General features: G+C 38.9%; 1 protein-coding gene across 2 annotated transcripts; it reads left to right on the forward strand.

Annotated features, from left to right (window-relative positions):
* The first annotated feature begins 983 nt into the window (after positions 1–983).
* On the forward strand, positions 984–13878 carry SKIL (SKI-like proto-oncogene). 2 transcript variants are annotated; one of them, XM_009884437.1, is made up of 6 exons: positions 984–2090; positions 6965–7062; positions 8485–8723; positions 8939–9180; positions 10285–10509; positions 13449–13878. In XM_009884437.1, the coding sequence occupies exons 1-6, from the start codon at positions 984–986 to the stop codon at positions 13608–13610; spliced, it is 2073 nt and encodes a 690-aa protein (XP_009882739.1). In that variant the 3' UTR covers positions 13611–13878. The 2 variants fall into 2 exon arrangements, with proteins under 2 accessions (XP_009882739.1, XP_009882740.1); XM_009884438.1 differs by having other exon boundaries at positions 8485–8604; positions 8967–9180.
* The last annotated feature ends 253 nt before the right edge of the window (positions 13879–14131 follow it).

Here is a 14131-nt window from a genome sequence, read left to right on the forward strand (position 1 = left end):
GGGCCGGGGGGGGTGGGGGGCGCTGGCGGTGGTGAGGGACAGCTCTCTGCCCGCTGGTGTTTCCTAATGGACTGTGGAGCGCATCCCTCCTTTCACACAGCCAGCTCACGATTTGGGGTGGCTTACGCCTGTCCTCTTTCTCTTTTCGCAGGTTATCCGGAAAGACTGACAGGGCTGTGTTAGCGCAAGACATGAATTTAGCCGGTGGCCTGGATCTTACCTCTGTCGCTAATAACGCGGGGTGGGAAAATTGTGACACACACCAGTGACATCTGTGCGAAAGGTGACTCTCCAGGGACGGTTAGGTTTTGCCGGCGATCTGGATCAGCCTTTAATTTGGGGGTTTATTTGTGAGCTGCCATAGTAACTCTCGTGGTGGTGGTGAAATCATAAAGTTGGCAGCACAATAAAGCGAGCCCTTAAGGTTGTGTTTGATCTCCAAGAACTGAAAGTGCTGAATAAAATTTTCATACAACTTAAACTACGTTTTTGGATCGGTTACGTTAAGATCAGTATTCTTCAAACTGGGGCCGTTTTTCTATTTTAATATTTAAACAGAGACTTATTTGAAAATATGTATATTTTTTAAAGAAAAAAATGATCAAGAATGGACAGTCTTGCATCAACTCATCCTTTTTACTAAATTGCTCTACACAGCTACTGTGTAAAATAGCGGGCAGGGTATCAAGACAAGCCTTTTGTATAGATACTGCAGCGGGTTTTTATACAAGAAAATTGAACAAATAACTAAAACAAAAGGAAAAATTTGTATAATCTCTCCGTTATTAATTTTATGGTATTGTATGCAAAATGGGTTACAGTTTTTACTGTTGGAGGCTGAAGAAGTAACATTTTACTGTGCAAAACTTGTGCAAAACTTGGTGTGCCTGAGGCAATCAAGATCACTTGAAGTTGTTTTTTGTATGAACAAGCAGGAAAATGCGCATTCAAGACTGACTTAATTAAAGCTCTGGTGTTTAGCAATGGAAAGCCCACAAATAAACTTCCCTCTAGGTCTAGTTTCAGACCAAAAAAGGAGTGGGATCCAAGAGGATGGGAGTCCTCCGTTAAAAAAAGCAATGACAGAAATGCATGTAAATAGCAAAGTACGAGTTGTAATAAATAAATTGCCAACAATAAAGAAGGAAAACTTGGACGAATATGACGAAACTCCTGTGGAGGCTGATGGGGAAACCGCCAAGCCAAACATTACTTCGTTATCTGAGCCTTTGAATTTAAATCCAGGTTTGAAACACACGTTGGCACAGTTCCACTTGAGCAGCCAGAGTTCATTGGGTGGGCCGGCAGCTTTTTCGGCTCGTTATTCCCAGGAAAGTATGTCACCCGCAGTCTTCTTGCCTCTTCCATCACCACAAATACTTTCTGGTCCGCTGCTCATTCCTCCGGACAGCTCCACAGAACTCACCCAGACTATACTGGAGGGGGAATCTATCTCTTGTTTTAAAGTTGGAGGAGAAAAAAGACTTTGCCTGCCTCAAGTGTTGAATTCTGTTCTCCGAGACTTTTCATTGCAACAGATCAATACGGTGTGTGACGAACTCTATATCTACTGCTCAAGGTGCACTTCCGACCAGCTTCATATTCTGAAGGTTTTGGGAATTCTTCCATTTAATGCTCCGTCCTGTGGGCTAATTACACTGACTGATGCTCAGAGACTATGCAATGCTTTACTACGTCCTCGCACTTTTCCGCAAAATGGCAGTTTTCTCCCTGGTAAGAACACCTTGGCCCAGTTGAAGGAGACTGGCAGTGCCTTTGAAGTAGAGCATGAATGCCTGGGCAAGTGCCAGGGGTTGTTTGCACCTCAGTTCTACCTTGCGCCGGATGACCCATGTATCCAGTGTTTGGAGTGCTACGGGATGTTCTCGCCCCAGACGTTTGTGATGCATTCACACAGATCCCCGGACAAGAGGACCTGCCACTGGGGGTTTGAATCGGCCAAGTGGCACTGCTACCTGCATATTAACCAAAAATACTTAGGGACGTCGGAGGAACGGGAACTGAAGCATCTCTTGGAGGAAATGAAGGAGAAATTTAGTGAGAAAAACCAGAAAAGAGCTCGGTCCAAAGTAAGTGCACCTACTCTTGTAAAACTCCCAGCTCTCTGCTCACATGTAAATACTTGTTTTGGAAGCGCTTTGCTTGCTTTTTGTAAATGGGAATGCTTGTCAAATCAAGCCTAAGTCAAATTTGTGAGAGAGCTGCACCATGGAAATACATTTCTCATTAAAAGGGGCAGTAATTTCTTTCCTCTTTGGGCTGTAAGTAACTCCATTCGAGCTGGTTTGGCTTTGTTGGTTCTTCTGTTCTAAGGTATACAGACTGGAAAATTCAGAGATATTGTGGAAATTGTCATTCTCCTGTTTGACCTTTGAGTATGTTTTATGCGGTGTGCGTTGCAGCAGCTGAGCAAAGCAGACCTTGAAAGTCAAGTATTACAAATTAATTCTTCATTTGTTATTTTTACTCCAGCATGCACAAGTGTGGTGGATGGCGACCTGGCTTGCTGACCACCCATCTCATGACTTTGCGTGCAGGGTAATGGCGCATTGATAAGTTGCTATTTAGAAGCCCAAACTCTGCTTGTTCAGCAATAGCTTTCTGTTTAAACCAGTTGTATAGAGCCGTATGCCAAAAAGAGGGGGTTTTAAGCAGCCCAAGTAATGAGCTGTAGGCCGGTATCTTGACAATGGTTAATAATAGATGTCGTATTTTTTCCTAAAATACCGCTGCAAGTCTCCGCTGTGGTTCAAAAATACAGAGCTTATTTTTCCCTTAGAGAGCTTCTATTTAAAATAATAAGACAAGCACCATATGAATAGTGAACATCATAGATGTTTCCTTTTATGGAAGATAGAATTTTTTGGTTATAATGTAAATGTAGGAGTTTTTTAAATGGTTCCTGTCCCATGCCTATGTTTCTTTTCAGTGTGTTTGGCATTTATATGTCTGTTTGATGGCTACTGGTTTGATTGTATATTCATTTTGCCTGTTGGATGTTTTGTGGTGGATTTCAAAATAGCAGCAAGAGCAGCTCAGATGGTTGAGCCCAAAAAGGTGTGTTGTAAGTTGACACCTTTCAGCATAAACTTCTGAAAAGTCAGTGTTGCAGAAAGGCTTACTGCAGTAACAGGTATTTTTACAGTTTTGCCAGCCTACAGCGAGGGATTTTAGCACAAAATTTCCATGCAGGTCTGCAATATGGCGTGCTTACACGTGATGAATTAGTTGAAGGTGCAAGTAAGTTCATAGCAAGGAGACTGCGCTTTTCATCTGATAAAGACATGGCAGTCTTTATCCTTGCAATGCCAGCGGAGGTAAACTACAATATGGTGGATGCATCAGTAGAAATAGTCTCCCATATTCATACTTATAATGCTGCTTCCCTTTTCACAGTAGCAGATTTCAGACCGCGAGGTCTTTCAGTTTCATGTGTACAGATGAAAAAAACAGCTGAAATTAGCAGTAACAGTAGTTTGGGCTGGACCAGTACAAATGAAATACAAAAACTTTCCAGAGTCTTCCGTTGCAGGCCTGCATAGTTTTTTCTTACAAAGCAGCATCTAAAATGAGAATGAGAGAGAACCTGTGAAAACCTGAACAAAGATAAAATTGCAGGGGAGGGTTCTATTTTTTTTTTTTTTTGGTCTTACGGATATTCATCTGGAAAGTACAGAAGATTAGAAAAGTTTAATAGGGGAGTGTTGGAGCACAGCCTCTGTTTCCTTGTTCTGGGGAAGCCTGTGCTGCTTCAGTAGTGTTTTCTTTCCCTCATTTCTATGGTGTGAGAGAGGTATTAGGTACAACATGTAGACATTCCCGTTTCTTACACTCCAAGGGAAAATTATTTGCACCTATTCTGTCACCTCCTTACTACCTTTGCTGGGTCAGTCCTCAGAAGTGCTGTCACAGCTTTGAGGTTATCTTGGAGGGCCCAGGAAGAACAGTTGCCCTTGGCTAGGTCTTTGTCCATCCAGTAATAATAAATTATTAATTAAATCCCATAGTCTTTGGAGCATCCTACGTCCTGTGCATTGCCTTTCTCCTTAGCATTTCGCTCTTCAGTTTATTCACCTCACAGTGCAAATACACTGCTACTTTCAATATTTCAAGAGCAGACAATGTACTCACAAGGTTAATTCCTTTCTGTTCTTTGTGCTAATAAGAAAGCTGTATGCTGTATATTTGATTGTCAGTGAGTTTCTCATTTTCTGTTGAGTTCTAGACTGCAGTGTAACATCCACCTGCGCTTCCTGGGAAGCGCTGTCACTAAGCCTCTGCTGATCTCTGCGCTGTCACATCCTCATTCCCTTTGACTTTGCGACAGTTTCTGATAATCGCTCTGCCCTAAAACTTTGTCTTGCTTCTCAGGCTAATTCCTTGAGTTGGTCACCACGCGTGGGGAAAAGCTCGCAATATGGAGAGTTAACATTTCTTCTGAGTATTTTGGTAAATCCTGTCTCTGGTAAAGCTACTAGCTTAATGATTAGGCTGAAACCATGACTTACCTATATATATGTATATATTCTTAAAGAACAGCTTTGTACAACTAGCTTTAGAAGAAAAATAAGACCCGTTTTTCTTGTAGCCCTTGCAAACAGTTTGGGTAGAAGTGATTCAATTGTAAGTTTACTTAGATATACTGCATTTATAAAATTATTTAAGAGCATCTAAACTAAACAGATTGTTAGGTAATGAGATACACATGTCTATATTGAAGTAGATGCTTTATTTTATTAACCTACATGATGAGGAAGGAATCGTGTTAGAAAAAGACTTTGTGTTTATTTACGATTACCTTTGGTTATCTTTCCTAAGTAAAAACTTGATTGCAAGTTAGATAATGCACAGTAATGGGTAGACAGTGCAATTGTTTTTGATTTGAAATAGGTGGGAATGTAAAAATCTGACCTAATAACTTGAAAATACACGTTACCTGAAAGATAATTTCATAGGTAAAAAATAAACATGTTAAAATGTGAGTCCTAAAACATGGACAAGATGTAACTCGGAAGTTAAAATGGGATTACTGTGTACTAGCTGTAACGTAAGTAGAAGAATATATGTACATTATTTAAATTATTAGAGTGATCTGAATAAATAGAAAAGACAAGTGATGAGGCTGTTTTTCTAGATATTATTTGCGGTCTTTCAAATCTTTACTATTTAAAGGCTTGATTGTGATTTTACTATTTTGGAGCTCAGCTTCCTTGTACCTTCCCCTCCTTCCTAGCGGTGTTGGAACTGATTTGAGGAACTGCAGGGGTGGAGTTAAATTTCAGTTTCATTGCTAGAGCTGAATTTAGTGGCCAGGAAGTTTTGACCAGAATGTTGTAGATGGGATTTGGTCTCTCTCATGACTAAGGGACGTTGCATTCTGCAGACCTTGGTACAAGCCACACCTGTGTAATTGGATACTCTCCTGACTGCCAGAGATGAAGTTCTGTGACAGTTGATTTTAGGGTGTGTAAATATAAACTTTTCTGATAATATATCGTGTACACAAGAAGTTGTGAAGATACTAGAACATTAGGTGAAGCTTTTGGTACAGTAGGATTTTTTTAGCTTTATAGTTTTGTTGTTTGATTTGGGTTTTTTTGATTGAGCAACTTTCCAAGGGTACTCGGTCTGGCTGGAATGGTGTTAACTTTCTTCGTAGCAGCCTGTAATGGTGCTGTGCTTTGGATTTGTGGCTAAACCAGAGTTGGTAACACAGCAGTGTTTTGGCTGCTGCTGAACAGTGCTTAGGCAGGGTCAGGGCTTTTTCGTGCTTGGCCCCTGCAGCAAGTAGGTTGGGGGTGGGCGAGAGACTGGCAGGGGCCAAAGAGATACTCTGTACTTTATAATGTCATGCTCATTAATAAAAACTGGGATAGAAGGGGAAGAAAGGGGGTTTTGGTATCCAAGGTTTATGTTGCTCGGAGGCTGGCTGGGCATCAGTCTACCTGTGGGAGGTGGTGAGCGATCTCCTTTGCTTCACTGTTTTTTTTCTCTTTTATTCTCTCTCTCTCACCTGTTAAACTGTCTTTATCTTGACCCATGAGCTTTCTTGCTTTGGTCCCTGTCCCACTGGGGGTGGTTGTGAGGGAGCGGCTGCATGAGTGCTTTGCTGCTGGCTGGGGTCAACCAACCACACTTTGCCCAAAAACCTGCTTACCAAGGCTATTTTAATACAAAGAAATTAAGAACCAATTTCTTAGCTATGAATCTTGTTTAAATATATGGAGACGCCTTTCACTTGAAATGAATAGTACCTTTCCAGTGGAGCACCAAGTATCACCAGTAACTTTGACTAAAGAGTAGTTCCAAAAATGTTTCTTGAGACAAATAGAACAAGAATTGCTAACCAAATACAAAATGCACAGAAGTTTGTAAAGGTGATCTATTCTGATGCTCTGGAATTAAATTTGTTTGTTACTGCAAAGGAAATGGAGTTGTCATGTTACTGCAGCAGCTTTGCCCACTTTTGCAATAAAAATTCCTGACAACTAAAGAAAGTTCTGTCTCTGGAACACCAATAGTTGTTCCATTTTATTTTGTAATAAAATATCTGGCAAGCGCTTACTATGATGTGAATACTTCATTTTAAAAGGTTCCTACAACCTTTTGGGAATCCTAGTTTCTGCTTTCTGTTTCTCCCAAACATTTTTAGCATGCCTCCGGCAGAGTTCTGGAAACTCAGCAGAGCTTTTATATAGGTTTGTAAAGAGGTTTTATTTTAATTTTGTTGCTTCTTTGCCCATAATGGGAAACTGGAGATCGAAGAAACTTCTGCAGCTTGCATCACCCTGCATCTCTGCCAAAGACACTCCATTTTTCACTACCCCAGTTTCTCTAGTGTGTATGTATTAATGGTGTAAACTCCATTCCACTGAGGAGCGTTTATGAAATGTAAATAACATACACCCATCTTTCAGTTACCAATTTATTTTCTTTTCTTTAGGCAGATTCACAGCAGAGCCTGGAATTACCGCAGTGGTATCCAGTTATAAAGCAAGAAGCAGAAACTGATCCTCAACCACCCTCATTTTTCCATCCCAGGTAACTGAATTTGCTGTGTAGAACTATAAACACTGTATGTACAAGCATTTAAACACTTTTGGGTATTTAAAGGTCATTCAAACTGAAAAAAATGTATTTGCAACCTGAACTGTGAAAACTCTTAACGGATCGCACAGGAGTAATTCAACTGTAACTTTTTATGCATTTTTTTAGTGTAAATGTTAATGAACTGCTTATGAGTGGTTTTTGGTACAGGACTCCAGCTGTGATCTATGAGTGTTCTTCAGTAGGCAATACAGTTGAAATGTAATTACAATTTCCCTTTTCAGAGTAGAAATGACAGAAGGTCATTTTTAATTTTTTGTATAATAATACAACGCATGCATGTGGAAGGCTGCATAGGGCCTGTTTACCATGAGTGCAACTTAATTTCCTTTCAAAAAAGACTTTTGAAAGGTGTTTGAAGGCTTTCTTCCACACTGGAACAATGGCTATATCTGAATTGTGTGTTGATTAGTTTCCTGGTTTTAGAAACGAAGTGCATTTCCTTAACATAGTACACAGTTTGTCATCTGCGTCAATGAAGGAAACAGTTTTTCTTGACGTACCTCTTCCCTGTGTGGTTGTGCATTTACCGTATATGGGTGAGATCAGACTCTTTTGGCTAGCAGCATGCATCAAAGCAACACACACATCAGACTAGTTCCCACGCAAACACGTGAATGGTGGAACTTCTGTGATGGTCCCTCAGTTTGCTGTTTCTATCAATGCCCTCCTTCAGAACTGGGAGAAAGGAACATGTTGAAGACGGCAACCTTGGCTCCAGCATCGCGACGTGTATTATCTTGGCACTGACCCTAACACATCTGGCGCTCTTTTCCCTCTGTACCAGACAAAAGCTGAGTGGCTAGGTTAGGGCGGTACAGAAGGATGCTCCCAGGAGTCCAGGAGCTGTGAAAATCCAGATGGATTGCTCAATATGTGTGGGAAAGAGGGTCCAGTGTTGGTCTCAGATGTGCCTCAGCCCTGTCAGTACACAGCTTTGCTATATAGAGTCGTATGCTCATTCCCATTACACTGATTGCTTCCCCCATTCTCCATTGCTAATACAAGGATTATGAAAATGCCAGAGAGTCTGGATTCGGTAGCATTCTAATTTCACTCTTTGAATTTAAATGAAGACTTCATATGATTTTCTATATGATTTTTTTAATCAGCCACGTTTGAAAAATCCTCGTGTCCAATAGCCTCAAAACCTTATCTAGATAATCTACTCAGTAAAGATTAAGTGGGTCATTAGGATTTCCTTTTGCACAGGAAAAATTTAAAAAGGACGTGCTTATTTTTCATTGAATGTTTTACAGTGTGAAATCACATTGATTTAAATTTACTGTTCTCTACCAGTCATCGCTTACTACGTCTTAACCTTTCATTCTTAATTTTGCTGTTCTACTGTTTCAGTTACTACCTGTACATGTGTGATAAAGTGGTTGCCCCAAACGTATCTCTTGCATCACAATACAAGGATGTTGCAAAAACAACAGTCAGAGCTTCAGAGGTAATTAAATCCTCACCTGGACAGTCAGAGAAGAAGCTCAGTAGTGGAAAGCACAAAAAAGCTGCCTCCTATCCAGAGCTTTCTCTTGAAGAACAGGAAAAAATTGACTTGAAAACTGGTGTGGAGCAGCATAAACGTTTAGGTGAGTACTGAAAATTATGTTGAAGTCAATTTTTTTACCATATAATTTTGGAAAGCTCAACACCAAGCTAGTATTTTGTGCTGTCACTTCAGTTTTCCAAAAATTCTTTTCACCTTTTTATAATCTTCAGTTTTCTTTGCATTTTTTTTCGCGCCGGAAGTTTATTTTTTTGTGATTATTATGGTGTGTTCTTATATGCTGTGTTTTCTTTATAGATCCACCTGTGTCAGCTCGTTCTGCAAGAGCTGGAAAATCTGAACGTGTTTCTTCCAAAATCACTAGAGACTCTAGCTGTGTTGAAGTAGGTAATGATGTGCGAACCTTGTCACCCACTCTCATGAAAGACATCAGTTGTGAAGATGACAAGGGAAGGATCATGGAAGAAGTAATGAAAACGTACATCAAACAGCAAGAAAAACTAAATACTATTTTGCGGAGGAAACAGCAGCTTCAAATGGTACAGTGCTAATCTGATTGCATTTCACTTTTGACATCAGAAACCTGATGTGAGCTTGTTGGTTCTAGAATCAGTATCACAGGTTACATTAATTGAGAAACACCTAAACACATAGTTTATTTCCCCCCGCTTCAATACAGACACCAAATCTTCAGTATCCCTTATGCTCCTTAGGTTCGAGCCCACTAAAGGTTGGTGTCTTTTCAGTTTGCAACTACTGTGTTCAAGCAGCTCCTTCTTGTGTTTTACCCAAATGAAAACTACTTCTTTCACTTTAAAATGTTTTCCAGACATTTAAGTATTTTGGCAGCTATAGTTTAAATCCTCTAAAATTTCTCAGTTTGCAGGATTTTAAAGATGCAGACATTAGTATTCTAGGAACGGTCTTATGACTGCCTTGTATAAAAAAAAATACCACCTTCCTATTTCTATTTGATAAGCACTGGTTTTTAGGGGGATTTTATCAGTCTTTTTTAGTAATGGATGACATTAGAAGCTGGTGTTCACTTGTGATTTTGCCTCATTTCTGTTTTGAGAATTACGGTAAATACTGTCTTTCCTTCTTACACTCATAGACCAGACCTAATATTTTAGTTTTAGTTTAGTTTAGTGTAGTTAATGTTAAGCTCAGAATCTGTGAGATCAGATAGGGCCCTAGAGCTGCTGCTCTTAAGTTGCTCTGCTGTTGGAAGTAAAGTTTGTAGGTAAGTTAAAAAAAAAAAAGACTTTAAAAAGTATAAAAATGCTGGTGGAAACAAATCAAACACGTTTATTCTGTTTTCTGATGATGCACTTCTTGCATCTTCAAGGTATATTTTAGTATATCAGTGCAGCTGCTTTTTGAGGTTCGCTGCTGGAAGTTGTGAGTCTGTTTCTGGAAGCTCCTGTAGTTGGAAGTATAAATAACTTCTTAAAAATGAAATGCTTGCTACAGAAGTCCAGGCTGTCATTGATAATCGTATTTATCTACTTATCAGGCTATTGCTACCAGTAGATAATTGTGCTCTTTTTGCCCTCAGTATATCCAGAAAGACATTTAAATTCATTTTTTTACTTTTCTGGTCTTAGAACCAAGGTGTATGTGATCCTGATTTTTCTTGACAGGAAGTGGAAATGTTAAGCAACTCTAAAGCTATGAAGGAACTAACAGAAGAGCAGCAGAATTTACAGAAAGAACTTGAATGTTTGCAAACAGAACATGCTCAAAGAATGGAAGAATTTTATTTTGAGCAGAGAGACTTGGAGAAGAAACTGGACCAAGTGATGAAGCAAAAGTGTAGCTGTGACTCCAATTTAGAAAAAGACAAAGAAGCTGAATATGCAGCACAGGTGAGAAGCAAAAGTTTGTTTCAAACCAAATGGTATTTAGTGTATCAGGAAATTGTCAAGCTGTTGCACAGCCACTTTAAGGTTTCATCTTCTCCATGTGTTTTGATATCGTAGACAAATACCAAAATAAGTCACAGTGACAGCAATATTTATCTTCCTGTTCCTTCATTGAAACTGAGGTAGAATGCAACTTACAGAAGCATATGATGTTACTGATGAAATACTAATCTGAAACAGAAGGTCTGTTGCATCGTCATTTAAAACAATTCATATTTTTAATGTATATAGACTTGCCCATGTTACAGAACTAAACTTTCTCATTTTAGTTATAGAAAGAAACTATTCCTTTTTCTTCCTATAATGTTAAAAACAATTCCAAACCTCTCAACTACCTTTTTGTCAGACCAGTAGCGTACCTCACTGCTCTTTCTGTTCCTTGGTGCACTGCACTATCTGATGAGTCCCCTTCTGTGCTCTATCAAAGCATTTGGTCAAGAGGTCTCTTGGAAATGAGTATCATATTTTTGTCTCTCATTCCTGCCTCTTGGGTTCATATGTCAAAACATAGGGATTTTTTTTTTTCTTTCACTTTCCTTTTAACTTTTACTATTGCCTATTTATGTTGGAGGTTATTCATGTCATTCCAGTGGGAAAAATACAGTTAATGGTAAGTGGAGCCTTGGAATGCCCCTTTCCAAAATCAGTTGCAGTTTTGAATGTATAGTGATGTATTTTGTACTGTGTCGCAGAAAACTAGTCTTCACAGTTTTTTTTTAAAGTAAACAAAATCTGAAACTTAAGCTCGGTAAAGCTTTGTGGTCATTTGATCATAGCTGTGTATATTTCCTGTTCTTACTGTCTCAAACTAAGAAACAGGCAGTACTGGAGAGACAGGTTTTGGTATTTTTGGGGAGCAGGGCAGAGACTAGCATCATAAATCCTTCTCATGAATTTAATTTCATGACATCCCACTCCACAAATTCCTAGCCTTTACTGCCAGAAATAATCCTCTCTGACTAAGGCCTGATTTACTAAACATCTGGTACAAGCCCTATTACTGCAAGTAACAACATGTTCTAATTTATGAAGATAATCGTGTATAGCACGTTTTATATAGCTTGTGTAGCTTACTTTCTTTAGAGGGTAAAACCCATAGATTGTTCCCCAAGGAGACTGGTTTATTGTTTCTTTTGAAGTAAGACTTTGAAAACTAAATACATTCCTTGCATGAAAGTTTACTCTCTTATTACCTGTGTGTTAGAGCTGTTCGCAACATCCAATTTGAACCTTTTTCTCCATTTACCACATCTTACAATAGATTTTGGGCCCTAGGTTCCAAGCAGTTGTCAGAAGTACCTGAGTTAAGCGTGAGTCCTGGCAACCGGTGACTTCCCCAAGCTGTGTATATAGCATTTAAAGAAAGCCTTAATCTGATGTCTTCTTGAAGCAGTTGCCCAGGCTGCCCATTAAACAAAATTAATAATTTGGGATTTGCAACTTGGTTAAATATCTGTTCTTCTTTCTAGGCCTGCCTGAATATGCACTATCTTCTCCCCCTTTCTGACTTATTTATTGGATTGTCTAGTTCAATTGTTGCTTTACCCTGTCAATCACAGTCAGGCAGTATAACCAGTATTGGAACCTTTCCTTACAGCTGGAGATCAAAACTCAACCAGAGAAGTGCTTATGTAGTACATGCTGCAGCATGCAGGCAGTGGGCATTATCGTACTGCACCAGTTTACTTAATCAAAGTAGTGGAGTCAAAAGACTTATATTAATAGCCTGTTGCTGTCTAAGAACTGCTTAAATATTTCTGATTACATGAAGAACCGTTTAAATATTTCCGATTATACAAGTGGAGATGAAAGCCCGCTGGATGTGATGTTTCTCTAAAATCAGCATGGGTGTGCCTTTGCCCAGTACATTTTACAGCAGTTGGCGAACAGCAGTGATCCTGTATGCTCCTGCTGCTTTCGTTCTCACGGACCGTCATCCTCATTTTCAGTGAGATGTGTGCTTAGTGATGACTTAGATCAGACAGATACCTATCGTTATAAAGCCAGATGATTATTTTTAGGTTCAGTGAGGTCTTTTTGTAAGAAATAACCCCTTAAGTCAATGGTAGAGAAGGTAACTGGTTTCCAGTCTCCACCCTGTTTTTAACTGCTGGTAGTATACCTGTAAGCCATTTGGCAGTAACTTTCTCACACTTGAAAAATTCATCAGACGTTTCCAGATCTCACTGTAAATAAGTTTTGATGACACTTTAGCAAGATTCAGTTTTACTATACTCCAAAGATGAAAAAAATATTTAATTTCTGTGTTTAAACAGAAAATAGTCCTCAAAAAAATTTCAGTGGACTCATGTTTATGTTTGAACACTCACACATAAATGCACAGGTGGTTATGTTCAAGATTTTCTGAATGTTATTTCTGGTAATTCTGTTTCATTTATACTAAAGGATGTCAGAAAACAGTGTTAGTGTTCTAGAAATGCATTCGGGCTTTGAAATAAAGAGGTAATATTTTGTCAGGTAAGAGAAATGAACCTGGGAAATGAAAAAGTGGTATTTATTCTGGGATTTGTGAAGCATCTGATGCATACATCATCACAATCTTCCTAAGAGTTTATATGTAGTATTGACATGGTCTTGTGTGACAGTTCCTATAACTACATTTTATAAGTATTTAAAAATTAGACTTTCCCATTTTTTTATTATAGTATGATGTTTATGCAACTTTGCGTATTGATGTAATTTGTTTATGGTGTAGTAGGTAACTGCATAATTCTTGGTAACAGTAAAAGATGAGCTGATAAATACTGGCGAACTGAAATACTTTTATCTGATGCATAAGGTGATCATCAGTGGCGTCTTGAAGGCAATAGCTGACGTTTACAAATAAATTTGCTAAAATTTGCCTCTCTCCCCTTTTACAGCTAGCAGAACTGAGGCAGAGGTTGGATCATGCAGAGGCGGACAGACAAGAGCTTCAGGATGAACTGAGACAAGAAAGAGAGGCAAGGGAAAAGTTAGAGATGATGATAAAGGAATTGAAGCTGCAGATCTTGAAATCTTCAAAAAATGGGAAAGGAAAATAGAAGTTGGAAGAGCAAGCATGACTGCGTCCTTCAAACAGGGTGTTTTGGTTTTTAATAAATGGTGAGCAGTTTCTGTGTGATGGGAAAAAGTGTTCTCTACAGATTTCTATTTCCCAGCTAAGTCTGGATGAAGATATACATATATATAAATAAATAGAGATAGATAGGCATACATTTTTAGATTTTCCTAACCAATGAAAATCTGCATTTATTTGTACTGGTGTTTTTCTCAAACAATGAAAAATACAAAACTCTTCATTTAGAGTGACCAGTTTCTGTCTATTTCTAATGCAGTCTTGAGGACTCTATACCTTTTAACATTGTCTGTTATAATATGTGTGGTGATCTTTATTTTGCTATCAATTGCACATCCGGTTATAAAAGTACATTAAAACCATTCTGAATTCTTCAAGGTAAAAATAGTTTGGGTTTCAGTGAGAGTTATGTGTTCTCGAACTGCAGGAAGTAAGGGCAACTTTTCATCTGTAAGGTAATACTCAAAATCGCCACAATTATAGATG

Source organism: Charadrius vociferus, unplaced genomic scaffold, assembly GCF_000708025.1.
Source record: "Charadrius vociferus isolate BGI_N301 unplaced genomic scaffold, ASM70802v2 scaffold104, whole genome shotgun sequence".
Lineage (NCBI taxonomy): Eukaryota > Metazoa > Chordata > Aves > Charadriiformes > Charadriidae > Charadrius > Charadrius vociferus.